Source organism: Columba livia, chromosome 19 (assembly GCF_036013475.1).
Source record: "Columba livia isolate bColLiv1 breed racing homer chromosome 19, bColLiv1.pat.W.v2, whole genome shotgun sequence".
Classification (NCBI taxonomy): Eukaryota; Metazoa; Chordata; class Aves; order Columbiformes; family Columbidae; genus Columba; species Columba livia.
In genome coordinates this window covers 10,545,626-10,572,790 of record NC_088620.1, presented here as the reverse complement: position 1 = coordinate 10,572,790, position 27,165 = coordinate 10,545,626, and the positions used below count along the sequence as shown (strand labels likewise).

The 27,165-nt window shown below is 48.9% G+C and overlaps 1 protein-coding gene across 26 annotated transcripts in view; it reads right to left on the bottom strand.

The window, feature by feature from the left end:
- EXD3 (exonuclease 3'-5' domain containing 3) overlaps positions 1 to 27,165 on the bottom strand; it is a 297,294-nt gene that overhangs the window by 165,991 nt on the left and 104,138 nt on the right. For 24 of the 26 annotated variants that reach the window (XM_065036159.1, XM_065036161.1, XM_065036172.1 and 21 more), the window contains 6 exons: positions 26,061 to 26,228; positions 15,821 to 15,874; positions 15,198 to 15,337; positions 14,299 to 14,399; positions 7,723 to 7,796; positions 5,007 to 5,045 (listed from right to left, as the gene is read on the bottom strand). In XM_065036159.1, the coding sequence (XP_064892231.1) occupies positions 5,007 to 5,045; positions 7,723 to 7,796; positions 14,299 to 14,399; positions 15,198 to 15,337; positions 15,821 to 15,874; positions 26,061 to 26,228 (576 nt within the window). The remainder of the gene's footprint in view (positions 1 to 5,006; positions 5,046 to 7,722; positions 7,797 to 14,298; positions 14,400 to 15,197; positions 15,338 to 15,820; positions 15,875 to 26,060; positions 26,229 to 27,165) is intronic. The other 2 variants (XM_065036160.1, XM_065036171.1) reach the window with 1 other exon arrangement.

The following is a 27,165-nucleotide window of genomic DNA, read 5'->3' as shown; positions in this document are numbered from 1 at the left end:
GTGTAAGACTATTTATACCTATCGAGGACCAGGAACGGTCAAAGTTTTTCAAATGTATTGCAGATAAAGGATGGCACTTCACTTCTATGCCTTATTTTTAGGCAGATTTCTGAATATTATCTGTGAAGTAGCATAACAACCCTAGAATGTTAGTGGAACTCGAGGTATTATACATTTGCTGCGAATCACCAGCATCTCACCCCGGTCACCCAGAGAACGAGCTGGCACAGTGTCTGATTTTCACGGTCAGCGATGTTCATATAAATAAGTTATCTCATTGTCACAGCTGGAGAAGCAGAGGAGATCAGCTGCGGCCTCTCCCCGCGCCCAACAGCTGGCGCCAGGTTCATCTGCCCCGCTCTCAGGCGAGAGCAGAGCGGACTGCAGAGCTGCACGACGGGGCCTGGAAACAACCGCGGCCGCTTCTCTAGGTGCTGTATCCCCGGCCCGTCTCTCCAGTCGCACAGAGCGGTTCCAGCCATGAGCTGCCAAAGGGGCTGGCGGAGCCGCAGCCCAGCAGCGCCCCGGAGAACCTCACTGCAGCACGTTTGCAAAGGTGCAAGCTTTCACATTTGAGAAACGAGGGGATGGGTTCGCCCGTGCAAACACCAGCACAGAAAGTTTTTGATTTAGCAACAAAAGGCGCTTTGGCTCAAGGTCAGTAAAAGCTGAAGTACCATTTCTACCCCGTCGCTGTCCCAGACACGGTGCAAAACAGGCAATCGGAACACGGACAGCCCTAAAGAACGGACTGGTTTAACCCTGCCCAACACTGATTCTAGTTATTGTCCCAAACGAAGAGCTGTGTTGCTGTTCTGCTCCATGGGAGAAGAAATTCCATGGCAGAACGTCTAAATAGACACACAGGTAACTCTTGAGCCAAAGTACCCTGAGATAACATTTTAAACTGTGCCAACTGGTCAGCTCTGCTACAGTCAAACTACTCCCTGCAAAAATACTCTGGACATTAGAATCATGGAGCAAGTGTGTGCCTTCTGGGCTCTAACTGCTCGGAAACACCCACAATACTCTGTCATTCCCTGCACAAGCACCCCGGCCTTTCCTCGCCAAGCCCGGACTGTCTCCTGCACAGCAGCCCCTCAGAGGCCCGGGCAGCTCCCTGCTGGGACCCAGCAGACCCCGAGGCTGTGGTGACTTCACACAAAACAGGTGCCGTGGCACTGACCAACCAAGCTGGGTCTCGAATTGTGAGTTCCCCTCTGAAACAGTAAAGAGAACACCGCGTGCTCAAAGTGGCGCAGCAAATACCAGAGCTGCCTATTCCCAAAGCCTCTGTTAAACCAGGAGGAAGAATTTCAGGTGCTACATGAGGCGTCCTCGCGCTCCAGCTGCCACCCGAGTTGGCAATCACAGAATTACAGTGTTTGGGGTTGCAGGACCTCTGTAGATCCCCAGCCCAGCCCTGCTCACCTGGTCACAGAGCAGATCACACAGCTGGGTCCAGGGGGTTTGAATGTCTCAGAGCAGGAGACTCCACACCCGCTCTGGGCAGCCTGGGCCAGGCTCTGGCACCTCCCAGCAAACAAGTTTCTGCTCATGTTCAGATGGAGCCTCCTGTGTTTCAGTCTGTGCCCGTTGCCCCTCACCCTGGTGTTGGGCACCACTGAACAGAGTCTGGTCCATCCTCTTGATGCTCACCCTGAGATATTGATCCCATTGATCAGATCCCTCTCAGCTTCTCCAGCTCAACAGCCCCAGGTCTCTCAGTGTCTCCTCATCAGAAAGATGCTCCAGAGCCCTCAGCATCTTTGAAGCCTGGTCGGTCCCATGTCACGTTGCCAACCTCATGCAAGTATCTCAGATACCACCTCACATCCAGACCACTGGTAGAGGTGACCTTTGCAATCAGAGCCACTTCCCTACTATGCTCCTCACAGATACTATTGCTCTGCGTGCTCATTTTCTGCAAGCTTGGCAGATGACTGAAAAACGCCTTCTACGCTTTTCAGTCTCAAAGCGATTTTGTCCTGCAGAATTTCCAGGGAAACGTCAGCATTCACCAAACCCCTCTTGCTGCTGGCCAAGTCCAGTCCACACTCACCAGCAGGATGACCCTTCCTGAACACATCTGACTGCTGCCACATATCACCTGCTCCGCAGCTGCTCTACCCAATTCTAGCATCTTTATCATCAGCACGCAGAACTGGCACAGAGCAAAGCAGACAACTGGCTCACACCCTGCCTCTTATTTTCCAGCCTATCTACCATCGATACCCTACACACCTTCCCCTCTGCTTGTGAGGACAGGCGCTCTGCTGCGCGTTTCCACGCAGCCCCGCATCAGTTAGGCAAGCGATGAATCGCAGAGCAGCTGGCACTGTGCGAGCAGCACTCCTCCCTCAGCCCCCGGGCTCTTCTCAGAGGAGGTGACACGAGCGGCAGCTGTCCTGTGCTGCCAGCAGGCCGCGGTGACCAGGGCGGCTCCCGGGGGTACGGAGCCGTTCTGCCCCTTTGCTGCCGCTCCTCCCGCCCGCGCAGCCCCGGCCGGTCGCGGAGGAGCAGCGCGGGCGCTGGCAGGCACAGGGGGCAAAACCAGTTTGCTACAGGGCTGGAAACAGGTTCTGTCGGCCTCACAATTAACTCCGGTTTCTGCCTTTTGTAGGAGCAGTCGGGATCACACCTTCGATTCCTCCCACAGGGCAGGAACAGGAAAATTCTGTCCTTGTATTGCTCAGGGCCAACAAAAAGCAATAACAGCCCAGAAATGTCTATCACCTGCCACACCAAACGTGGCACGGCCAGCACCACCGAACGAGGAGATACCACTTTCACCAGGACTCTAAGTGTTTTGTTACGACTGCAGCACAGAATTAAACAAAACCAGGCTTTAAATCCACGAAGACTGTCAACCTCTTTGGACTTAAACTTGAAAAAAATTATCCAAAATATTCTGATTGAGTGTTTGTTGTTGTGGAATCTTTTGGGAGTTCTGGTTCCCTCTCCCCCAGGGGACTCAGGTCCCATCGTCCACTTCCCACCCAGCGCAACGTGTCTTCAATATCGCATCGCTAGGCAGAGCCTGGGAGATACAAACTGAGTTTGAACTGAACACAGGACGGGAGGCACAACACCAGCAACCGCTCTCTCCAGCTCCACAAGGAGTGTGAGAGATATGTCAGGTCACAGGTGAAGCTCTGAGTGGAAAGTTGAACCTCTCCCTCATGTAAAGCCCAATCTTTCAAAACCAATGAGGTCCCCAAAATCCTTAGTTTTTGCACCAAAAACTAAAGCTTGCACAGAGATTCTCCTTTGCAACTTCTCCTTTGTTGGGAGCAGCCGCGCTGCCGGCAGCGTGAGGCAGCAGCCTCTGCACATGCAGATGTTTCAGCTTCCTCCAGATGCACAGGTACAGATTCCGATCGCTTTAAAGTGCTGCCAAGGACAGCGATCACTGATAGCGCAGGGGCAGGACGGAGAACAGGCAAGTTTAAGCACTACTCGAGTGATAAGCTCATAGTTGTCAAAAATATATTAAGTTGGCAGCACACAGAAAATACGAAGTTTGGAAAACTCCGGGAAAGCAAAGACGACCTTCTGCCACAGTCCATCATCCATCGGTGTAGTTCTCTTACCAGGCACAAAACAAGCACTTTTCTGAGAGCATCTATTCCCAAGGCTCCTCTTTCCACAAGTGACCGACACGACCTGCAACTGTGTTAAATGGAGGTTCTTCTCCCTATCACACCAGCAGAAACCCCTGCACTGCACACACCAAAGTACATCCAGAAGGTGTGAGGAAGATGTTTCATGGCTAATCACACCTCCGGTCTTGATCCAGCGAGGCACTAAGTAAGATTCATGCTGGCCTTTAAGCTTGTGAGAAGCAAAGGGAACCCTGAAAAGGTCTTTCACTGGAGAGAATCACTGAGATCAAGAGGCAAGAGCCCTTCCCGTCCTCGCAGAGCCCGGCCTCCTGCATCGCTGTGATCAACTACCATACATGGAGAAGCTGAATATTCACCATTGGAAACACCTAGTTGGCTTAACAGTTGCCACAAAGCGATGCTGGGCATTTTATCAATGATCTCTGTCTTAAAACCCACATCCTCGTGCCTTTGAATTGCTCTTTTTCCTGATGGCCCATGAAAGAGAGAAGGAACAACTTGAGCCATTTTGCTGGTGTGCACAGACAGCGCCCGCGATCTCCAGCACAGGAGATGACCAGTCATCGGACCGGCCCGCCACCGCCCCGAGGCCCTCGCCGACCCTTCCAATGGGTTTGCAAAGGCAGCTCATGATCCCAGACCCGTAATAGCTGCAGAATTCAAACCGAGAGGAGTTACAGAAACCTCACTTTGCAGTTACCTCACCATGAGGCTGCAAATCCATAGGGACACCGTGGACACATAAATCATCACTAATGGTTTGTCACCGTGGAATTTTGTGGCCTTCCATTGTCACATATCTATTTATTGTAGTACCAGGCCACAACATGGTTCCCATGAACTCTCCTGTTTATACACCAAGAACAAAAACCCTTGTTGCGCTTCTCCCTGTGTTATTAAAATTACTTGTGTCCTACAGCACAAGATACAGAAGTCATAATATGTAACAGTCACCTAATAAACCTGCTGAAAATGATCAGAGCATGCAGACAGAATCTAACATTTGTCCTGATTTACTCCCACCCTGTTTGTGGCCTGAAGAGAACTCCTTTTTTCCTCCCTCCTTGTAATGTAGCCGCATAAATGTTTGTAGGGTTCACTTACAAATCAGTGTATGAAAGTAAAGGAACATACCTCATAATCTTATCTAAATGCTCCAACCAAACTAGAGCATTTTTAAAGGCATAACAGGAATTTAAAGATAAACTTTTGTCCTTGCTTTTCGCTGCATGTACAATTTTGCTGTGTGCTTATAAAGTTATGAGGAAGTGCAAAACGGTAATAGTGGGATGACAATATCCAGAGCTGCATATTCTGAGCATCTTAAAATAACCTCCAAGTAAATAACCCTGAGAAAATGGGAGAGGGAAATCCACTCACCTGAACATGATCTGTCCAGTTCTCCTGAGTCATGGTTTTCTGAAAAGAAAAAATCACTTCTGAGGGGTCTGAGACAAGGGAGAACGTTCCGTACAGCGAGCTGAAACTCAACACGCCACCTTACACACCAGCACCGGCTGAGGAATGCGCTCTGGAGCACAGGGGAACCCTCTGCTTGTCGTGTGTCACCAGCCGGGCACGGCAGAGAAACACGGCTGGAATGAAGTAATTCAGACAACTGTGAGACTACAGCACGTAACACAAAAAAATAATCCACACGCAATCAAAGCACGCAGGCAATGGGCCCCTACCCAGCAGTGGCCTGGACTCTCGTTATTAGCCACAGCTGGGTCCTGGGCTCATTTGCAGGAAACTAATCACGTTCACAAGGCTGTGCAAGTGCAGCAGCTTTTCTGGCTGGCTCAAAGCTGAGCTGGTGCTCTCGCAATGCAGACACCGCTGAGCAAAGCTGGAACAGGCCATGGGCTGGGGGAATGCACGGCTGTGGCCTCTGCCGGTCCCTCAGGAGATGTGCAGTAAGTCCACCCAACAGCTCGCCCCATGGAGAGCCGCCCCCAGAGGTCCCCGCCGAGGAAGCGCTCGCAGGGACTATCTGCAAGGCTGAGCCTTCAGAGTAGAAAAAGATAAACTTTTTGCAACAGCCAAGTCATGAAAAATCCTCTGGAACCATGAGGTCTGGGAAAGGAAACTGATCAGTTACTATCCCCGTTCCAGTGGAGTTTGAGCCAGCCTTGGGGAGACACTCGGGCTGGGACCCGCTCTCCACTCGGCCAAGCACACGGGTTCCATGAGACCCACTGGCCACCGAGGCCTCTCCCCACTCCTGGCAAAGGTACCAGTGATTATTAGTGCCACTTTTATGGTGAGGTACAGGAGCAAACAGGGAGTAAGAGCCTCAAGGAAAACTTCTTTGAGATATACAAGCATGTAATTTAAATACTAGCGAGATAAAGGAGCCATTTAGCCAGACCTCATACACAGCTGAGAACGGTAAACAGAGAACACCAAAGAGCTCTCGGAAGGGACTGTGTCCAGAAACAGCTGCCAAATGTACCTTAACGCAAGTAACTGGCCAGCTTGGATACTTTAAATCAAGCAAATACTCCAAAACAAAGGAAATGGAAGGCCAGAAAGAGCAGAACACCAGATCAAGAATCCATTCCAGTCTGCTAAATAAATACACCTGGAGAATCGCTTTCTGCTCTCCCCGAGCTGACCGCGCTCTCCAGAATGATGTCAGCCCGCGGTGAGGCTGAGACGCAGGACGCTGGGTGCTGGGTGCTCCCATGTCTGCCGGCAGGATGCGGCAGCGGCAGAGCCCAGGGGGGCTGGGGAGCAGAACCACAGCGGTCCCGTCAGATCCCCACCGCTCAGCCCCTCTTCCCATTCTGAGGACGTGGGGGTGGGGATCAGAAAAACCACACGCGTCTGCCTTCTGCTGTCAGGACATCAAACGAATCCTCTTCTGAGCAAAAGCACAGGCGCTTCTGGAGGAGGTGTCTCATTTCCTGGAGACTGGCTCTCTGAAGACGGGATCAATGGCAGCGTATGGAGGAATGTCTGAACAACCTGTTGGGCTGTGTCAAAGCTGTGTTAAAAAAGGAGAAAGTCTCCTGTGAAGTGCAGATGAAAGAGCACTCCGTGTTTGGCAAATATAGCTTGACAATTCAAAATTCAAGAAATGGAAACGTTTTGCAATGATTTTCAGCCTCTTGTGGTCCCTGTGCTTCACAGTCCAGTTGATACACCTGGATAAAACATGTGCTAACTGTTTTATTCCAGAAGAGGCAGAACAAAACTTACTCTCAGCTGACAGAATCTGTCTCCAGGTACAGGATAATGATAGATGCCGGACCATCAAGAGAACCACCCAAACTGCCTTGTGAACAAGAAGAGAACTGTGCTGCCCAATGCAGGGTGCTCCAGAGCACCCAAAGGGCAGGGACTTGGCTCCGTACACTCATGAGAGGGGACAAGAAACCGTCGTCACGTCATTCCGCAGACAGTCAGCCTCCTAGAGACCTGCTCCTTAGAAAGAATTAATGTCACCTTCCTACTTCTGCAAACCCTCAGTGCCAGGACAAGTACCGGCGTATTTAGACAGAGAACCTGGAGGCTGGATAAGAGTAAAGTTAGTTCAAGGAGAGGTTCAGGAGCTGAAAGGATGAATACTAGGACTGTGCTAAGCGTTAACGAGGCTGCTAGCACAAAAAAGCTTCTGCGGCAGGTTTGGGCCATCCCCATCACAGCCAGGCCACGAGAACCAAACAGAGCACCTGCAAAGAACTCAGCAACACGGACTGCTTCAAACTGATGTTAAGGAAAAAACAACCACACAATACCCCCAAGAAACCCAAACACAGCAAAAGAGTCTTTAGCCAGTACGCTCCTGCTAATTTGAGATGGTTGAGGGCAAGCGGAGGTGTGGAGAGCGCAGCCTGAGCCACCGTGTGCGCCCGTCACCGCGGGGGACGCCGAGGGGAACGAGCACCGAGCAACCGTTCATCAGAACATGAACGGACACACAGGCTACTCGCTCACAGATGAAACAGGCCCAGTGGCAGATCAGATGCATTTCTATGCGATAATAATAACAACGACTTGCTCATCTACTATCAATACATCTAAATCATATAAGTGATGTTATTCAAAATGCAAAATAAACACCCATGCCACACACAAAACAGAAACGTACCTCAACAAACCTCTTGTAGAAGAGATAATTCAGAGTTCTCAAGTGCCGCTGATTTACGACATTAGGGCAGAGAGCTAAAAGAAGGAAAGAGACATTTAAGTACACAGCATCGCTGAACTTCCTTCGAGTTTCACTGTCTAGACATGACATTTTTCCTTCCCCAGTTTCAGCCTACGGAAGGCAGGATGCCATCGCCCTGGGAACAATGACAGGCAGACACGCACGTTGTCAGCTTATCTCAACAATAAACTGCTATTTACACTTTCAACCATGATTAGCAATGCTAATCCTTGGCTGCTGATATCTCTGGTTGTGCCACCCCTGAACGATAAGATCCTCTTGCTGGTTCACTACGCTCCACAATCAATGACTTCACACCTTTCATCAGGCAGCATCCTCACACGGCACCACCTCCAGTCTCCAGAGGCTGCCGCGTTCTTTTCCATTTAATTGGAACCTGTGCTGTTAATTCTTTGAAGCAGCTTTGAACATGTTACTCAGGACATAAACTTGTGGCTAATGTTTATCCGATAACACATATATCCATGAAAGAGACTCTATATCCACACAAAGAGGGTGGTGACTATTGTTTTGCTGAGCTAGCAAACAACAGTTGTTGTTATTATTATTATTACTGCCATCTTTATTAGATACGCCTTGTTACAACTGCAAAAAACAAGATCTTCACACCGTGCCTTGTTTTGAAATCCAGTGCAACAAGAGATAAACGCAGAAGATAAAATCCATGAAGCAGGATTAGCATAGGTATGTGTCAGTTCTTGCTGGATGCCGGTGCAGGGATTTCCCCAGCGCCTCCAGCGGGGTTGCAGTGACCAGCCCCATCGCACGGGGGGGCAGAGGGAGCAGGACCAGCTATGGGAAAGGGGAATAGGAACCAGGGAGGGGAAAATTCTCTGCAGCCTCCCTTGAATCAGGGCAACCAGGACACACTCAAAGGGCCCCCAAGTTCCACACTCTCCTGCCCACACGCGGCACATCTGGGGATCAAGAACTGCAAGAAAGAAGGAAGACAGATGAATGGCAGAGCTTGGAATCCGAGGGACACGAACAGAGGTCCCACTGCTTACTGCATCACTTCACAACTCGAACGTTTCCATCTCAAGTGGAAATGTCCAAAGCTGTTAGTTTGGAGTTAATCTTCCACGGTGTGACAACATATCCCTGCCCTCAGAGGATCTGAGGAAATCATTGCAATTATCCTACAGGATATTATCCCAATAAATACGGTGATCTTTCCTCCGGATATAAACCCAATATCCAGGGGAAAATCACCAGCTCACAGAAAGTAACACACTTTAAAGAAGGTAAGAACATAAATACTAATAATACAATCAATTAAAGATTTCAAAGCACTTCAGAAAGAAACACAGTGTGATTTCTCCAGGTCACCAGAAAGATCCACTGAACGTTTTTCTGTGAGCTTCCACGGGAAATATCCAAAGAGGCAGAACGGAGGGATTTAAGTGCCCACCTGTGCAGAAAATAGGACAGAGAAACACAGATGGACTGGAAATATTCTGAAGGCACTAGTGACATTTTCTATTCTGACGGAGCAAAGGAACTGAGCTTGAATCCAGTTTTCTGCATTTTATTACAAAAAAACTGAGAAATACTGATGGAAAACATGAAGATAAAAGGTAACTTGGTAAGAGACAATAAACTGAGAGTTCAAAGCTCTAAGAACAGCAAAATAAGAACAACAAAATGGACTTGAATAAACTCAGAGGACTGGCAGGTAAGATTTCATGTGGAAACCATTTGTAAGGGGAAAAGGAGCGAAGAAGAGCTGGCAATGGAAAAATGGGATTCTGCTAAATCAGAACCTTTTATTGATCTCAAACACAAGAACAAGGTGGAAACTGCATCACACACATAGAAAAGAACAGCACAAACACAGAAAATCAGAAAGGCCAAAGTAAAACATGAGACGCATTTACCAAAAGCCATAAAGGCAAGAGGAATTCCAGATAGCCTTCTGGAGGAAAAAACCCAACCAACAGTGTAATGGCGAGGCTACACAAGAACCGGCAGAGTCCGTACAGGAGACGGCGAACTCTGCACCTCGGAGGGCTCTAAGAACAGGATCCACACTCCGCATCTGTCGCAGATACCGGGAGGAGCTGCTGTGGCTCTGGGGCAGGATGGTGACGCAGGTGGCACCGCAGAGGCTTTGCCAGACCCTTCCCCGCAGTTTCACAACCACCCACACCTTATATGTGCAGAAATCCAAGTGCTTGAGGGAAGAGCAACTTACTCAAGGTCACACACCAGAGTGAACAGGAGTTGGAACTCAGGTCTCCGGAGCCAAACCCAGTGTTCTGTTGGTCAGGGCAAAGACAATGTCCTCACCTTTCCAGAACAGGGACCATCCTTCTCTGCAGTGTTGCTATAACAGGGTTTTGGGATCCTGATTGGGTTCCTGAGCACTAGTGGAATATAAGTGGCATTATACTATGAAGGCATCTCTTTGGGCATGTGTCACCTCTCAACCTGGCAGCAGCACCACAACAGCCGAGCTACACTTCACATCTGGGACTCACAGAAGCAAAAACCCCCCTCTGCTTTTGCCCTTTAGCCGACTATCAGCACCGGAGAGGAACTGAAAACGACATCCATTTGTCACACGGATTATGAAACCCACAATACACACCTCTTTCACTCGTACAACATTAGTAGGATGTGTCTATGGGGGACGTGGTGCAATACATTTTTAGGTGTGGCGCATGGTCACCACTCCCAGGTGACACGCGGTGCCTCCTGACTTGGGACGTGGACCCGATTCTCTCTTTACAACACGTGCAGAGCTCGACTTCCCTTCACAATGAGACTCCTTACCCTGTCCTGGCAGAGCAGAAGGCCCCACACAAACTATACTTTGCTTGGGGACAAAGTAATGAAGTCTTTTTTTACTAAAAGTACCTGAAACGCTAGAGGCTTTTACCCTGGTATCGCTAAGGATTGCTGGGGAATCTGAGGAGACACGAGCTGTCTCTCAGTGTATTATGAGATAAGTTCCCAAGTGCAAATTAGTGGAGGGGAGGGCCGGACTCAAGAAACCCTCTTTTTGTTGTAACCTCCAAGGTGCATTATTGTCTCTCATAAAATGCTCTGTGCCATCAGAGATCAGGGTCCGCAAAAGGCCGGTGAAACAGCAGAAACCCCAAACCAGGCTCAAACCCCTGAGCAACCTGTGGGATTTGCTGCCCTGAGAACAGAGCACACGGCACAAGGGGTTTGATCCTGAAGGCAAAGTGCTCCGGTGTGGTCTTCAGACACTCGTCTGGATATAATTAATTCATGCTCAGAACGGCAAGGGTGGTGACAGCTTTTCAAGGAGAAGCTTGGAGCTGCTGCTCTTGGTCCTAGAGCAGATCACAGGTTAATGTCTGTACCTCAGTAGATAAAAACGTAGCTGAGAAGGGCCTGGAAAGGACCCTGGTGTGTTCTGTCCCTTGTCCAGCACCGTGACCCTGCAGCCCCAGGAGCACACGGGTCCTGCCTTTGAACACCCAAGCCCAGACGATCTTCTCAGTCACGGTGCTGATATCTAATACAGAGCTAAAAAACTCTGAAGAAAAATCACCAAGAAACAACCCTTGTAAAGGAAATGTCAAGGAAAGGAATAACCTTCTGCGCTGTTTTAACGAGGGGAAGCTAAAGAACATCTGAAATCTCCTCCTTCCAAATGCATTCCTGTAGAGCCAGAAGTGATTCCTCTCTCTCTAACAGCGTCTTTTGCAAGTGCCCAGTGTGGCCCCCGGGTCTCACAGGGCTCCCTGGGGACAGTCTGGCCGTGTCCCCTCACTGGGATCCCTGGGGACAGTCCGGCCGTGTCCCCTCATAGAGTAGATCTCTGGGGACAGCCCGGCCGTGTCCCCTCACATTGATCCCTGGGGACAGCCCGGCCGTGTCACCTCACAGGGATCCCTCGGGACAGCCCGGCCATGTCTCCTCATAGAGATCTCTGGGGACAGCCCGGCCGTGTCCCCTCACATTGATCCCTGGGGACAACCAGGCCGTGTCCCCTCACATTGATCCCTGGGGACAGCCCGGCCATGTCTCCTCATAGAGATCTCTGGGGACAGCCCGGCCGTGTCCCCTCACATTGATACCTGGGGACAACCAGGCTGTGTCCCTTCACATTGATCTCTGGGGACAGCCCGGCCGTGTCCCCTCACCGGGCTCCCTGGGGACAGCCCTCGCCTGCCCCCTGCTGGCCCGCCACTGGGCACTGAGCGCGCTGAGCTCACACACCATGAGGAACATTCACACCCAACTGAAATTTAAAGTAAAACCTGGTGGACAAATGAAGAGGAAACATTTCTCTTAGTTTATGCTAAGAAAACGTCTCAGAGACAGTGGTAAAAACATGTTCCAAGCACTGAGAACTTCAGGTGCTCAGCTAATTAATTACACCACTCCAGGAAAACCACAACTTTGGACTGTCCGGTTGGTGACCATCTCTTTGCTATCAACACCATTATCTGCCTTATTGTGACACAGGCACTAAGGGCCGATATATGAGGACAGCTGTACTTGTATCATTTCTACCTCACTGAACGTTCTGGGGTATGTGGACTGTGCAAAAACACAACAGAAAATAGATGTGAGTGTTTCAAACCCAGGTAAGGTCAGCTCCCCCACCTCCGGGAGCTATTGTACAGAGAAGTGATTCTCACAGAGCCTCCAAAGAGCATTAAGTAATTAGCCTGCAAAAGTTACAGGCTCATTAAACCAGGGCATACCGCCCCACGTGTGAGAAAAGACACTCTAAAACTCAGTTTCCTCAATCACATACCATTTCTGCCCAACTCCTTCCTTCCCCAGTGGAGCCAATTAAATGGAATCCCCACAGAGTTTATTGGGACACCTTTGGGATTCAGCAGAAAATTTCCACTGACCATGCGCTGTTTTGTGTGGTAATAACGGAACATGGTTCAGAAAAAGAAGAACACCCTGAAATTCAGAGGAAGGGAAGGGAAGGGAAGGGAAGGGAAGGGAAGGGAAGGGAAGGGAAGGGAAGGGAAGGGAAGGGAAGGGAAGGGAAGGGAAGGGAAGGGAAGGGAAGGGAAGGGAAGGGAAGGGAAGGGAAGGGAAGGGAAGGGAAGGGAAGGGAAGGGAAGGGAAGGGAAGGGAAGGGAAGGGAAGGGAAGGGAAGGGAAGGGAAGGGAAGGGAAGGGAAGCCGTGTTACCCCAGCTACCACTGTTCCCCAAGGCAGTTCGAGCAGGACCAGCACTAAGGCATCCCCTCACATGGGCAGAGGTGCCGCACGCTGCACTGCGGACACTGCGGTTTGCATGGGATCCATCGCTTTGGAAGCGCAGGAATGGGACCTGTGTGCACCGCAGGGAACCTCCTCACCAGGCAATGTGTTGATTTGGCCATTGTTATCAGCAGCTCCAACTTGTGGGACAGCATCCCCAAGCCGAGATCCTACACACAGCACCCAAGATCAACAGCTACATGTTCCTCTCCTAGATTATTGGGTTTTTTTAATTTCTCAGAACTCTGCATTTGAACGATCCCTTCATTTTACCTCTGCAGTTAATATAATACCTTTGATGTACCTTTCATAAGGAAAGGGAACAACACAAATCCCTTACAGATCATAAAACACAATACAGCCTAATGACTGATCCACCTCGTAAAGGAGGAGAAATTACTGAAGACTAGTAAACTCCTGGGAGGGTTTTAGATTTTAAATACTTCGCCCCCCTTATGTCTCAGCTTTCACACCAACTGACTAAGTTTAATTATATTTACTTATCTTCCTATCAGGGTTTGTAAGGATTATCCTATTAACTTTTGAACACCAGTCTGAAGATGTGAAGATTAATATGCGATATAGTGTTGCTGCCAGGTGTAATAAGCCCACAATTTGTGGTTAGAAAACACTTTTTAGTCCAAGAAGAGAAAATTGCATATCTCGGGCTGATGACGGAAAGCTTCGCGGGGTAAAAACTAACGGTGCACCGAAAGGTGTCTGAGGCAAGGTCCCAAAGAGAAGAAGAAACAATCAACAGTCCCCGCTAACAATCAGAGCCAAACAAAGCAGATTTTGTTAGGTAAGTGGTGGTGAAGCAGATCTTTGCTGAGAGCCTTAAAAATCCTCACCCCCAACCCCAGTTTATGCAAAGAACACAAAGAGCTGTGAGGCTCCTGCTTGCCAAGGGTTATCTCCTCCCAGCTGACGGGCCCGTAACTCACGAGAACAGATCCCCGGATGAATAATGACCTGACTCTTGCGTGAGTGGAATGGAGGCATAACTCAACGCTGACCATCGCGTGTTTACGTAGCGCCGTCCTGAGGTCAAGATTTATTTCACATCATGGAAGAAGCAGTCTATTAGTCACAAGCACTTCATTCTTTGACAGCACAAAGTGATAATTCCCATAACTTACCAGCTTTGGTTTTCAATATCATTAATTAAACCTTGAAATACCCCGCGATAAATCACAGCAGAAATTCCTTGCTGAACATGGAAGAAGACAAATTGACTTCATTTGTTCTTTATTGGTGAGATAACTCCACAATGTGTTGCAGTACCACATACCTGGATCTGCATTAAATCGGTCTAGGAGTCTGAAGACCAGCTTGCTCAGCATTTTGCGGTTAAATTTTTCTGGTTTGTACCCGGACAGGCCTTGATATTGGCTGTAAGCAAACAAACAATATCAGAAACATCTGTGGAATTGCCTGAAGCCCATTTCCCTCATAGCAGATAGTGAAGAGGTGTTGGGGTTTGCCGGGTGTTGGTAACAACGGTCTCCTGTCTTCCCTGAGTGACGGGAAAGAGACAACTACACAACCACACGGATTTCCCAGCCTAGTCCAGAGGCTTGTTTGAAAGAAAGAGAAAGGGAATGATTCCCTCACATCTGTTTTTCAAAACTAAGACAGCAACTATTGCATTCACCCTGTATGACTGTGCTGTTGGCTTTGTGAATGACAGGAGCTATTCTAGCAAGAAACAATTTATAAATTAAAACACACACGACTATTTCACGAGCACATGAAGGTTAACCACTCGCATCTCTTGTTTTTCTGCCACTTCATCGCAGAATTATCTTCCTGCAAAACCTGTACAACCGATACTGAAACTCACCCTTGTCTGCAGCAAAGCACGAGAGTCTGATTGCTCTAACCTCCTGCAGGAAGCTTTGACATTGTTATTAATGTATTGCTAAGATCTACTGCACAGGTTTCATTCTGCACTCCCCTCTCCCAGCAGGAGCTGAGCATCTGTCAATAGGAACGACACCTCTTCCTATGGACTAAGGTGCTGGAGGAGCCTCTGGCACAGACACCAGAATTTCCCCTTTCTCAGCTGAAAAGTGGATATATTGCACTCCATTACTCCGGGAAACAATCTCAGACAGAGAAGCAGAGAACACACTGTCCTCTGACGGCAAGTTGGCCTCAGCTGTTCAGAAAGTCAACAAGCATTTCTACCTTGTGATGTCTCTGATATTAAAACCAGGTTCACACCACGTGTCGAGGATCTGCAAGAGCTTGCTCTGGAGCTCGGGATAGTCTCCCACGTAATCTTCCACCAAGTTCGTTTTATCTTGGAGCAGCAGCGGCGTGCACATCTAGGAGAAGAAATGACAGAGCACGGTGGCTCTGGTCACGGTGTTGGGCAGCTCGCAGAGGGCACAGCACACATCCTGCTTGTGACACTGTGGAGCTGGGCCCATCCCCTGCTCACACACAGCAACTCCCAGAGCCCGCTTCACCTCCCCAGTGCTGCCTAAAAGCCATGTGACATTTTCAACACAATTAGCAAAGCTTCAAAACAGCAAAAGCACTAAATTCCATCACCGTGACAACCACTTGTCAAGAGCACAGCTACAATTTTGTATAACGGCAGCTGGAAAGACAGTCCAGTAAACCGGACTGGGGTCTAACAAAATCAACTCTATGGCTTCCCTAGATGTAACCGCACATCGGTGATGCAGCAGATAGTTCTTGGGAACAAATGAAAGCCTCCAGCGAAAGGCAGCACAGCGTGGAGAGCCGGGATGGATCAGAAGGTGGGTCTGATGACAGAGGAGCCTGCAGAGGAAATGACTCACCTTCTCTACATCTTGATCTGGCTGTAATTTTAGCTTAATGCTCAGCACTGCTGCCTGGAAAACACAAAAAAAAAGAGTCTATTTAGGAGAAGAACACCACAGTGGATAAATGAGCGTTATTCCAAAGAGAAGTATATATGCTATTATACAAATTTTTAATGTGTTAATGATGTCTGCTGCATTATCAAGTACAAATAAATCATATAAACATTTGGCCACATACATTCCACTTAGAAATGCACGAGAACGCTCCTGGCAGAGCCGCATATTCCAAGCAGCACGGCCCGGAGTCAGCACTGGAGCTGAGGTTGTGTGGCAGAACGGGACGGAGCGAAGTGCTCGCACAAAACCGGCTGAGACTGGTATTTCCTATAAATTAAATTGTATAAACCACCTGACCCACCACATCTTTCTGAGTTAACATTATCCATCTTGCTGTGCCTTTTCCATTTGGCCACATGGCTGCCTTTTCTGAAAGCAATTCAGAAGACTCTAAAATCAAGAGGTCTCAGTGCTTAAAATCGCTGCTCAGCTCCATACCCAAGAGCGCTCGGGTTCACCGCCATCAGAAAGACGTTTATTTTTCCCTCTTGTGGTATCTACAAATCTTTGATAAGCCTTTGATAACCTGCCACGTTCACAAATTAACTCCAAATTAGTATCTTTTGCAGCTGAGGAGGCTCCGCTGCGCTGAGCTGCAGAACCGGCTCAGCCGCCGCCTGCCCCGCGACTGCAGAGGTGCAGGAAACTCTGGCCGCGCGTCACTCGCGAGGGATGGAAATCAATGGGGATTTCAGCAGTGAACAGTGTCTCACTCCTGCAGTGTGTGAAAATACCTGGATCTCAAATATAAAATAAGCATATAAAGGCTTTCTTTAATATAGTGTATTGTTCCAGTAAATAGATTAATAAGGAGCCTTCTCGCACATTTGTGTGTTAGTACTGATGTCACTGTGAACTGGGTGGCAAGGATGTTTTACGTGAAGTGTTCTAATTATTTTGCAAAGTTAGGCTGTATTTTCCAAAATGGTTGTAAACAGCATCTGAAAACACCACATTCTGACCCTCCTGCAGCGTTTAACGCTGGGCACCAACAGGACAAGAGTCCATCACCAACTGAGCTCACTAATGCCTGTTTACTCAGATGGGGATAAAACCAGGACGTTAGGGCTTAGAGGAAAAGCTCTTATCTTTATTGGGTTTCTCTGCTATCTGCAATTGATTTTGCTTAGAGAGAATTATCATGAAATTGAAGGATTTGTCAGCCCAGTGGTGCTCACGGCACAATCCAGTTCGCGTCACCTCAGGGGAAATCCCTGTTTGTATTTCACCCACTGCATCGGAGACCGAGTGTACAAAAGCAACAGCCAACACTCACCACGTAAGCTCAATCGTTCAGTCTTAATGTCCAGAAAGAACAGAGGTGTCCAGCTATCAGTGGGAAAAAATGCTTTTGTTTTTAATATGTGTTGGTTTGGGTTTGTTTTTTGGGGGGTTGGGAGGTTTTGGGTCGTCTGTTGAACACAAAATGAACACTGTGCCCCTGGTGGTCAACACTTCATCCCACAGAGAGAAGTCAGCAGAAGAGCTTGACGGGACAAACGCAGGAACGAGCGTTGACGTGACCGTGCGCTACAAACCAGGCCCAGCGTCGGTTCCCAGCCCAGCTGTCACCTCCGGACTTCACAACTGTTCCACCCGCTCAGAGGCCGCTTTGCGGAGCTCCACAAGCATCAAGTACCTTTTCTCTCAGATTATCAGATGAACACCACAACGTTGAAGCTGAGCAATTACACCTGTATGCAAGATGGAGGTTGCTGCTTCTGTTTTGGACCTGATGAAGGGGTTTGGGTCTCCAAGCTTTGGTAGCTGGTTTTATCTTTAAAAAACACTTGCAACTCTCAAAGTCTTGTTTCACTATTTGATCTCATTAGCACCTTTCATTAAACAATTATTTGTTAATTTTAACAAGCATGCATACAATGGTTTCCCTAATAGCTTTTTAATGTTCACACGCATGTTCAGATTAACCTAATTGCAGAACTGCTATCTAAATGGCATAGTTCTATCTCCACCTCTATCAACCATACAGGTGACTTAATTGGACGAACATGTGCAGTGTCAGGTCAGGTCTTCCCTTTTGACTGGATGTATGTTCTACTTTGCACCAAAGACTGCAGAGCCAGGAAGATTCATTTCATAGAATCATGGAATCATTTCGGTTGGAAGAGACCCTCAGGGTCATCAAGTCCAACCATAACCCAACTCTGGCACTGCCCCATGTCCTGAGAACCTCAACTAAACACCTTTTAAACCCCTCCAGGGATGGTGACTCCAGCACTGCCCTGGGCAGCCTGTTCCAATGCCCCACAGCCCTTTGGGGAAGAAATTGTTCCCCACATCCAACCTCAACCTCCCCTGGCGCAACTTGAGGCCATTTCCTCTGCTCCTGGCGCTTGTTCCTGGGGAGCAGAGCCCGACCCCCCCTGGCTCCAAGCTCCTTTCAGGCAGTTCAGAGATCAGAAGGTCTCCCCTCAGCTCCTGTTCTCCAGCTGAACCCCCCAGGTCCCTCAGCCGCTCCATCACACTTGTGCTCCAGCCCCTCACCAGCTCCGTTCCCTCCTCTGCACTCTCTCTAGTATCTCAATGTCCTTCTTATGATGAGGGGCCCAAAACTGACCCCAGGATTCAGGTTTTGGCCTCCCCAGTGCACAGTGTACAATGGCACAATCACTTCCCTAGTCCTGCTGGCCACACCAGTGCTGGTACCAGCCAGGATGCTGGTGGCCTCTTGGCCACCTGGGCACACACTGGCTCATGTTCAGCCGCTGTCATCAACACCCCCAGGTCCTTTTCCACCGGGCACTTTCCAGCCACTCTTCCCCAGCCTGCAGCGTTCATGGGGTTGTTGTGACCCAGGTGCAGGAGCCAGCACTTGGCCTTGCTGAACCTCAGACAATTGGCCTCAGCCCAGCGATCCAGCTGGTCCAGACCCTTCTGTATGGCCTTCCCACCCTCCAGCAGATCAACACGCCCACCCAACTTGTGTCATCTGCAAACTTACTGAGGGTGCCCTCGATCCCCTCATCCAGACCACTGATAAAGAGACTAAACAGAAGTGGCTCCAATACTGAGCCCTGGAGACACCAATAGTGACCGGCCAACAACTGGATTTGGCTCCGTTCACCACAACTCTGGGCCTGGTCATCCCACCAGTTCTTTACACATTGCGGATACACAGAATCACACAGAATCCCAGAGTGTCAGGGGTTGGAAGGGCCCTGGAAAGCTCATCCAGTGCAATCCCCCCATGGAGCAGGAACACCCAGATGAGGTTACACAGGAAGGTGTCCAGGCGGGTTGGAATGCCTCCAGAGTAGGCCATGAGCTGCAGCTTCCCCAGGAGATGCTGTGGGATAACCAAAGTGTGGAGAGACATCACCTCCCCAGCCCAGGTGTTGCAGACCCGGCTCAGAGGAACCGTCCTGCTGTCAATGTTCCTCTTCCAACAAACCCCACGAGCCGGTTTTTATCACCATTTTGACGTCACCCAGCTGAAGGAGGTGAGGGAGCAGAGGAACGTGGTGCTGGCAGAAACGTCCCGCAGCCCCGTCCGAGCGTGAAGCCAAACGCGGCAGGAGACGCGTGAGCCGCCCCAGGAACACCCGGCCCGGCTGCGGCTCCACGGGCTGGCTGAGCAGCGAGGCCAACGCAGATAACATCAGCGTGTTTACAATAGGAATAATAAGAGAAGAGATATGAGTAACTGTAATAAAGATGAAAGTGCTTGGCAGCTGTGCCTGTGGTCTCAACTTTGAGCTATTTTAAGATTTTGTTTTGTTATTATCGTGTTTCGAATTGTTTCGCTCCACAAACAAGTTTTGTGTAAAACGACCCTATTTTTAACAGTCTGTTTGTAGGCGATAAGATCTCCAGAAAAGCAACATCACATCCACAGGCTCGTTTTGGAGTTAGAAAACAAACACTTGGATAGGCAGACAGCGTGCTGTGACCCACATGGTGAGAACCCCCCTCCCCAGCCAAGAAAGGCGCATTTCCACCGCGGTGCTGAATCCCCCAGCCACGCCAGCACACAACCCAGTGGATCCAACTGCAGATCCCCCATCTCGGGCTGGATCAGCAGGGCAACAAAAATCTGCAGCAGCAACCTCCCCCACATCAGCTGATCAACACAAGAAAGATCCCAGTTAGGATGCAGGGACACGGAAAAGCTCCGTAGAGCGCTAACATCAGTTTATCAGGGTCTACACACCCTCCCTCAAACTATAAAGACAACGTGCGATAGTCCTGACTGGTGGTACAAGTTGTCTTTTCACAAAAATATGTTTCATACATAGAGAGTTCCTGGCGTCTGATCTGATAACAGCAAAGAATTAGCATTATTGCTACAGATAGAAGTGTTTAACAGCGATGTGGGGAAGGTTGCTCCCTCTCTTGATGTGTGTACTCAGGTGGATGTGGGACAGGTATGTGATGAAGCCACCGCTTAGTACAGGAGAGAAGGTGATGACCCACTGCCTGAACCAAATCCATCAACGTCTGTGAGTCCCCTCACTGTCCTCAGGGAATTTTGGGCCATTCTTTGATTTAATTACAGTGAAAGCAAAAATCATATTTGGACATTCTGTACTAGTTTTGTTCCCCATGCATGAACACTTAAAAACACAGCACAGGAGCACTGGATGAGGATGGGGAAGAACTCAAAGCTGGGCGATACCACATTAAATGATATCTAAAATGCGTGGAGGTGCACTGACCATGGGATGGGGGAAGTTGCCCAAGCGTGACACATTCAGGCCAAGCCACAAGCACCAGAGCACTCCTCTGGTCACACGATTGCAAAAACAAGAGTATGGGAAAACGGGGAGTGTTGTGCTGCGAACACCCAGAGCACCCCAGCCCAGTACCTGCCCCTCTCTGCGTGTGCAGAACGCAATTGGCTCTGTCTCATCTAAAAATGACTATTCTTGCCATATACAGTACGAGGCGCAGGAAGCCACACGAGATGTTATCTGCAATGGCATGTGCGCTTGGGTGGTGTCTACACCGAGAATTCGGGCAGTTTTCCCACGGGGGGGTTCGCAGCAGAGGAATCAGCTCTTGGTGGTGGCGCCGCTGGGAGCGGTGATGCAGGACACACAAATGGGCTCTGATGACTCCTGCATTACTTTGCTGTAGGCAAGTTGGGACAACACAGAGGTAAATACACCCGTAACTCACTCAGTGCAGTGTTTCTGAACCAACAGGGAAGGAATCTCTGAAAAGCCAGAGAACAGACCGAACAACAGAACGAGAGTTTGCAGAGGAAAAGCCAACGTCAATCCTAACAAAATCACAGTGATCAAAGCCGGGATACATAATAACGGTGGAAATAATTGAGTAAAAGGCACACCAGCATTAATCATTGGGAACATCTGGTTTGTGTTTTGGAATCACTCATTTCAAACTTGTGGCTAATCAGCTTCGTTCAACCTCTCCGAGTGCATCGCTGCATAGTGCATGACATCAGGTTAGATGTTTAATTACTTCCTGCCTAACGAGCATACGATATACACAGCTGTCTTCAGAAAGATCTTCAGAAATGAGAAAAACATGAGATTTGCCAGGTCCACTTTCAAGAGCACATGAACATATTTCACAAGGAGTGAGACCGTCACATTGAAGCTGTGACAGGTTACTCAGAACTGAAGAATTTAAGGTAGAGTGAGAAAGTCAAGGTGGGAATATGTGTGTGCACAGGTAAACTGAAACAAGCATTTCTGTGATTTGTCTTCCTAAGGTCACTCCAAGCAGTTTTAGACCCGGTTTAACTGGTCAGTGCGTCCTCACCAGTGAGCAATGCTGGATGCTCCGGCCGGCAATGCACGGCGTCCACGCTGTGCTGCAGCAGTACAGCCGGTTCACAGGAAAAACGGGTCGAGACATCATCATCTTCACACCAGAAACATCCCCTGTAACATCCTCCTTGCTTTTCTTCTCAATTATTATTTTTAATTGAAAAGAAACACGGAAATTCAAATGCACACACTTTAAAATACAGTAAGAGCTGAAGAAGCCTTTGTAATTAAGGCGGTGAATGGGGGAAAGAAGCAGAATGAGAGATGTTTTCACTGCCCTGAGAACAGCTCAAAAAAGTCAGAGTGAAGAGACCCAAAATCCGAGTATCCATTAATGTGCTCAACCAACCTCAACACTGATCTGTATGGACAGATTTGCCAAAATACACCACGTGTGCTCAGCACCATGTATGAAGCAGGACTGCAAACAACAGCAGAACTGCTGTTCACAACATCGCTGCACTGACAATCAAACGTTGTGCTGCTCACTGAACTATGTGTTTCTACACCTTCGCATACTTGTATCCCTTTAACTCTTTGCTCAATCATACACTCTACCAAATTATCCAATCACTTGTGTAGCGGTATGTATTGCTGATAAAACATGGAATTCTGTGTCTACGGAGCTTCTTCTCTGGATACTCCAACTTATGAGAAATTTTTACAACTGGATTTTAAGATAATCCACATTATCTTAATTGAAAGGGCAAGCACTGACTTTAACATATAGGATTAAGCTCCATTATTTGTAGAAATTATAGGATGAAACACTAGTTGAAAAAATATACTCTGCTTTTGAAAATAGAGACATGTGGACAGACAACGACCAAAAAAATCCCTGCGCCATCAATCCTTTAAGAACCAAACTGAGGAAGGGGAGTAAAGTGCCGCTAGCCACTGATGCAGAGAGGTCGGAGTGGGAGCTCTCTCGGCCCCAAGAATATTTCTGGTTGTCAGAGGCTAAAAAGATTATTTATTGTTTCCTTCCTAAAGCCAGCGCCACTGCCACCTGTTCAGAATGGACTATAAAGCTGTTAAACAAGACGAGAACTTTGATGCTGACTGAGAAAACAAGTTCCACTGTATGTGACCCGAGCAGCGCTCACCGCTGATCCAGAAGCAAAGGAATGTGATTTTCTTCTTTAAGCGCAGCTATCTTTTTACCTTTATAAGCTGTTTAAAAAAATGTAAATAAAATAACTCAGTGGACAATAGAGGGCATTCATCCCACAGAAAGACAGCCGCCACCCTTAGACATGAAATATCGCGGCACATTAAGTCATGAGACCCCGCTAATCAAAGCTGACAGGGCCCTGAATGTGATTTCTGCTGAGACTTAGCGATATCATGGGGCACTGAAGCATGCACAGCCTGCCAGACTGCCCCTGTTCATGTGACAATGGCTTTTATTCCCGAAAGGGGCCTGCGAGTGACAAGAGTCCCCTTTGTCTTTAGGCTCCCGCATTCGCAGTGCAAGAGAGGTTCATTCAACCAGCCCCAGACACTCTTTGAAAGGCTGAAGTGTAACATAAGATGACCATGAAACACTAGCTTGCCTTCTGCCTACCCCTCATTCTTCTCAAGCACAGCCTGGCCTATTCAGGGCCGCTCACAGACCCGCTCGCGCTGCATTACCCCCGGTCTGCTGAATCCCCGCATTGTCCCGGACCCACCAGCAGCCACGGCCCTTCCCACAGCAACATCCATCCACCCCACAGCCCCATCCATCCATCCCACAGCTCCATCCATCCACCCCACAGCCCATCGACAGCCACAGCCCTTCCCACAGCAACATCCATCCACCCCACAGTTCCATCCATCCACCCCACAGCCCACCGACAGCCACGGTCCTTCCCACAGCAACATCCACCCATCCCACAGCTCCATCCGTCCACCCCACAGCTCCATCCGTCCACCCCACAGCCCACCGACAGCCACAGTCCTTCCCACAGCTCCATCCACCCCACAGCCCACCGACAGCCACGGTCCTTCCCACAGCAACATCCACCCCACAGCCCACCGACAGCCACGGTCCTTCCCACAGCAACATCCACCCCACAGCCGCACTGACAACCATGGCCTTTCCCACAGCTCCATCCACCCCATGGGCCCACCGACATCCTGGGTCGAGGCTGGTGTGGAGCCATGGCCTGTGGGCTCAGAGGACTTCTTAGAAGTGGACAAAGCCACCCCATTTCACCCAAAACGACCTGAGCGGGAATGTCAAACCCGCCTGTCCCTCCCCGCCATGGCTGCAGAGCCGGGAGCCGCTGGCCCGGCCCAGCGCGCCCTGCGAGGCCCCGCGCTGCCACGCTCCCCAGCAGCTGCCAACGCCATTCACAACAGAATGGATAAACCCCAAACGGGCCAGACACCTCAAACCCCACTGATATGTCCCTGCTTCTTCCTTTAACTGCCACTTGATCAGCTTCTTTTCTGCATCGCGGGAGCACTAGTGCCATCCTCTGGCCAGTGCTCCTGCCAGGTGCTCCTCAGTTCCTCAATGGGAATAAAGTGACTGCACCTGCAGCATCGGCCACCAAACCCAGCTCCCTGCACACAGCCGAGGGTTTTCAACACCCATCGGGCAGCATTGCTGCAAATGTCCCCGCTGAGGGACCCACAAACTGGCTCAGCTTTTGACCATCTCCGCTAAAACAAGGCGCTCGGGGAGGGCCAGATGCACTTTGGAAACCAATAACCAGCACGGCCGTCCCCAGGGATCTCTGGGATCTCGTTTGCTGAAGATACCTTCCTCCAAAAGCTCTGCGGGTGGAAGGAGCGGAGCAGGGGACCTCTACGGTTCACACACCAGGAAATGCTTTCAAACAGGCAAAGGGTACAATGTGCTCCAGAATAAATGCTTGTTGTCTTATTGTAAATACCACAAGAAAATAAATAGTGACAGCAAGGATCTATCGGGACTTCTATCCTTCCAGGTGAGAGACAGAAGAGCCCAAAATCCTGTTTTAGCTGTGAGTGTGCTTCACTGCCCCATCCGAACGATGGGGAAGAGCCGGACAAACAGACACATCCCAGCAAGTGCTGAGAGCCCCAGGCCCAGGTTTGGTGGGTTAGTTCATGTGAACATAGGTAGGGTCAGTCCCCGCGGCAGGCAAAGATCTCCTGCTATTCTTGAAGGTAATTCTATCCATCCTTCTGGCAGCAAAGCAAAACCAGAAGAAAGTTATGGCTGAGGACCAGCAGCAGCTGAGGTTTCCTGCTCTTCACACTGGAATGACTGGTGAATGCGCTTTGCTGGGGAAGAGAGAACAGAAAAACAATTCCACAAAAACAAGAATTTGGAGCTTTCCAAAGTCAGATCTAGAAAGAACCGCATTTCTAATGAAAACAATAATGTCTTTGGAGCCATGACCTTAAAAATCACATTTGAATACAGTCAAATACTGCACTTCTGATAAGTTCTTCAAACGCATCTAAAAGCTTATTGCGCAAAAGAGTAAGTTTCAAGCAGCCACCTGTGAACTTCTAATCAAACATGAAATATCCTATTTTCAGTATTCAAAGATACCAACAAGGATGGAATTCCACAGTCTCACTTGGGAATTCAACTTTATGGAAGAATAGGATTTTAAAATTCTATTTGGGTTTTTACTTTTGCTACACAAGATGAAGCTGTTCTACACCATCAACATGAACCACCTTTCTTTGAGAAAAACAAACCTGAGTTTTTTGCATTTAACAAAAAGAAAGAGAAAAGAAAACCAAACCACCCTGTTAACAGAATTGTAGTTTTGCAGTCTCAAGTACCAAGACATCACGGTGATGCCACAAATGCTGCATGTGCTCTGAACCACAGGGTACAACACATCAGATTCCAGGCTGGGTGAACTGCCCGTGTCGGCCACTCAAACTCACACTCACGAGCAGTAACACATTTTGATATGAGCCTCCATGGCAAAGAGGCTTCGAAACTCCTCACACTGAGGACCCTTTGGCTGGGTAACCACGTGGGAACAGAGACTTTCCAACCCGTCCTCGCTGCATGCAGAATGGAGACAGCACAGCAGGTCTAGGACCGACTACTAAAATCCCTTCTTTTCTTGCCAAGGAAAACAAAAGAGAACACAACCATCCTCTTAAATTCTCCAAATTAAACCCTATTAACCTATTACTTTCAAAGGTCAAAACCAGGACGGAAGGAGGATTCACTGGCACTCTGTACTCAGCCATTAGGAAAAATGAGGCTGAGCGCAGCCTGCTCGGGTACCCGGGAAGCGCGGGCTAAGCCGAGCCATTCACAGCGTGCAGCTGCTGAGATGAATCGGAATTCACATTGAAATGCATCCAAAAAAGGACACAGACGTTCCCAGAGAACTGGAGAGCTGGGTAGGTAAATTTACTTGAAAGACATGACCCACCTCTTTGTAATCGCCCCTGTGATAAAGATGACTGACGTGTCCAAGCAAATAGTTCCGGTCTGCTGTATGGAGCTGGTAAATGCTGATCAGAGGGTCAAGCAGATTAGCTGGGCACTGGGCTAGTATGCTGAGCACACGGGCCTGCAGCTTCTTCAGCGTGATGCCAGACTGGAGAATGAAAAAATCACACACAGATTTAGTAAAGATGGCCACAATTCAACAGCAGTTGAGACGCAGCTTGTTTAAACGGTGGAATAAGCCAATTCTTCGGGCAGGGATTCTCCAGTTTCCCCATGGAGTCGGCAAGCAGAAATCAGAACAATATGATACACGTTTTTTTGCACAGAATCCGATTTAAAAATTTAGTGGGATAATTGTGGAAAAGGCATATGGCCTTGTGCAAAAGTAAAACATGACACTGGAGAAACGCCCTCTTTTACTAACGCAGCGATGTAGAAATTCTCCCCTCTGGCTCCCAGCAGAGAGTCTCCGAATACAGCGGCTCCCCTCACAGGAGATCTCACCTATCAGGCATAAGGATCCAATTTGCATTCCCAGGCTTGCTCCTGGGTGCAAGAAGCACAGGAAAAGCAAAAGCATCATCCAAAGCTGCACAGATAGATGGATTAGTCCTTGCGTTCCTATACGATTATTCTCTTGCGACACAGGAATTTCAGTGCCAGAAGCACTTCACTGCACTTTGCAAATGCTGTAATGGCAGAGCTCAACACCTCTAAAGAGCCATTTGGAAACATGGGAAATGAAACAAAACAAATATAAAAAGTATCTTGCAGTTCAGAGCCAAAAGCATATAAAAAATAGATAAGATCTCAGTAGGTCAGAATACTTGAAGGCATAAGGAATGGTAAACATTAGGATGTATAACCCAATGACTCGATCTTACAAAGCTAATCGTTCAGCTGCTAAAAGTCATACTGGTACCATTTTCTGCATTCCCGATGACAAAAGCTCCCCAGCATATGGCAGGAGTTAAGCAATCAAACAGTAACTGGCTGCTATTTGCAGAACTGGAAGAATATGCAGAGTAGATTACTGCGCTGGCTCTGATGCTGACAGCAGGGACTTGAGTTCCAGCGGAAACCCC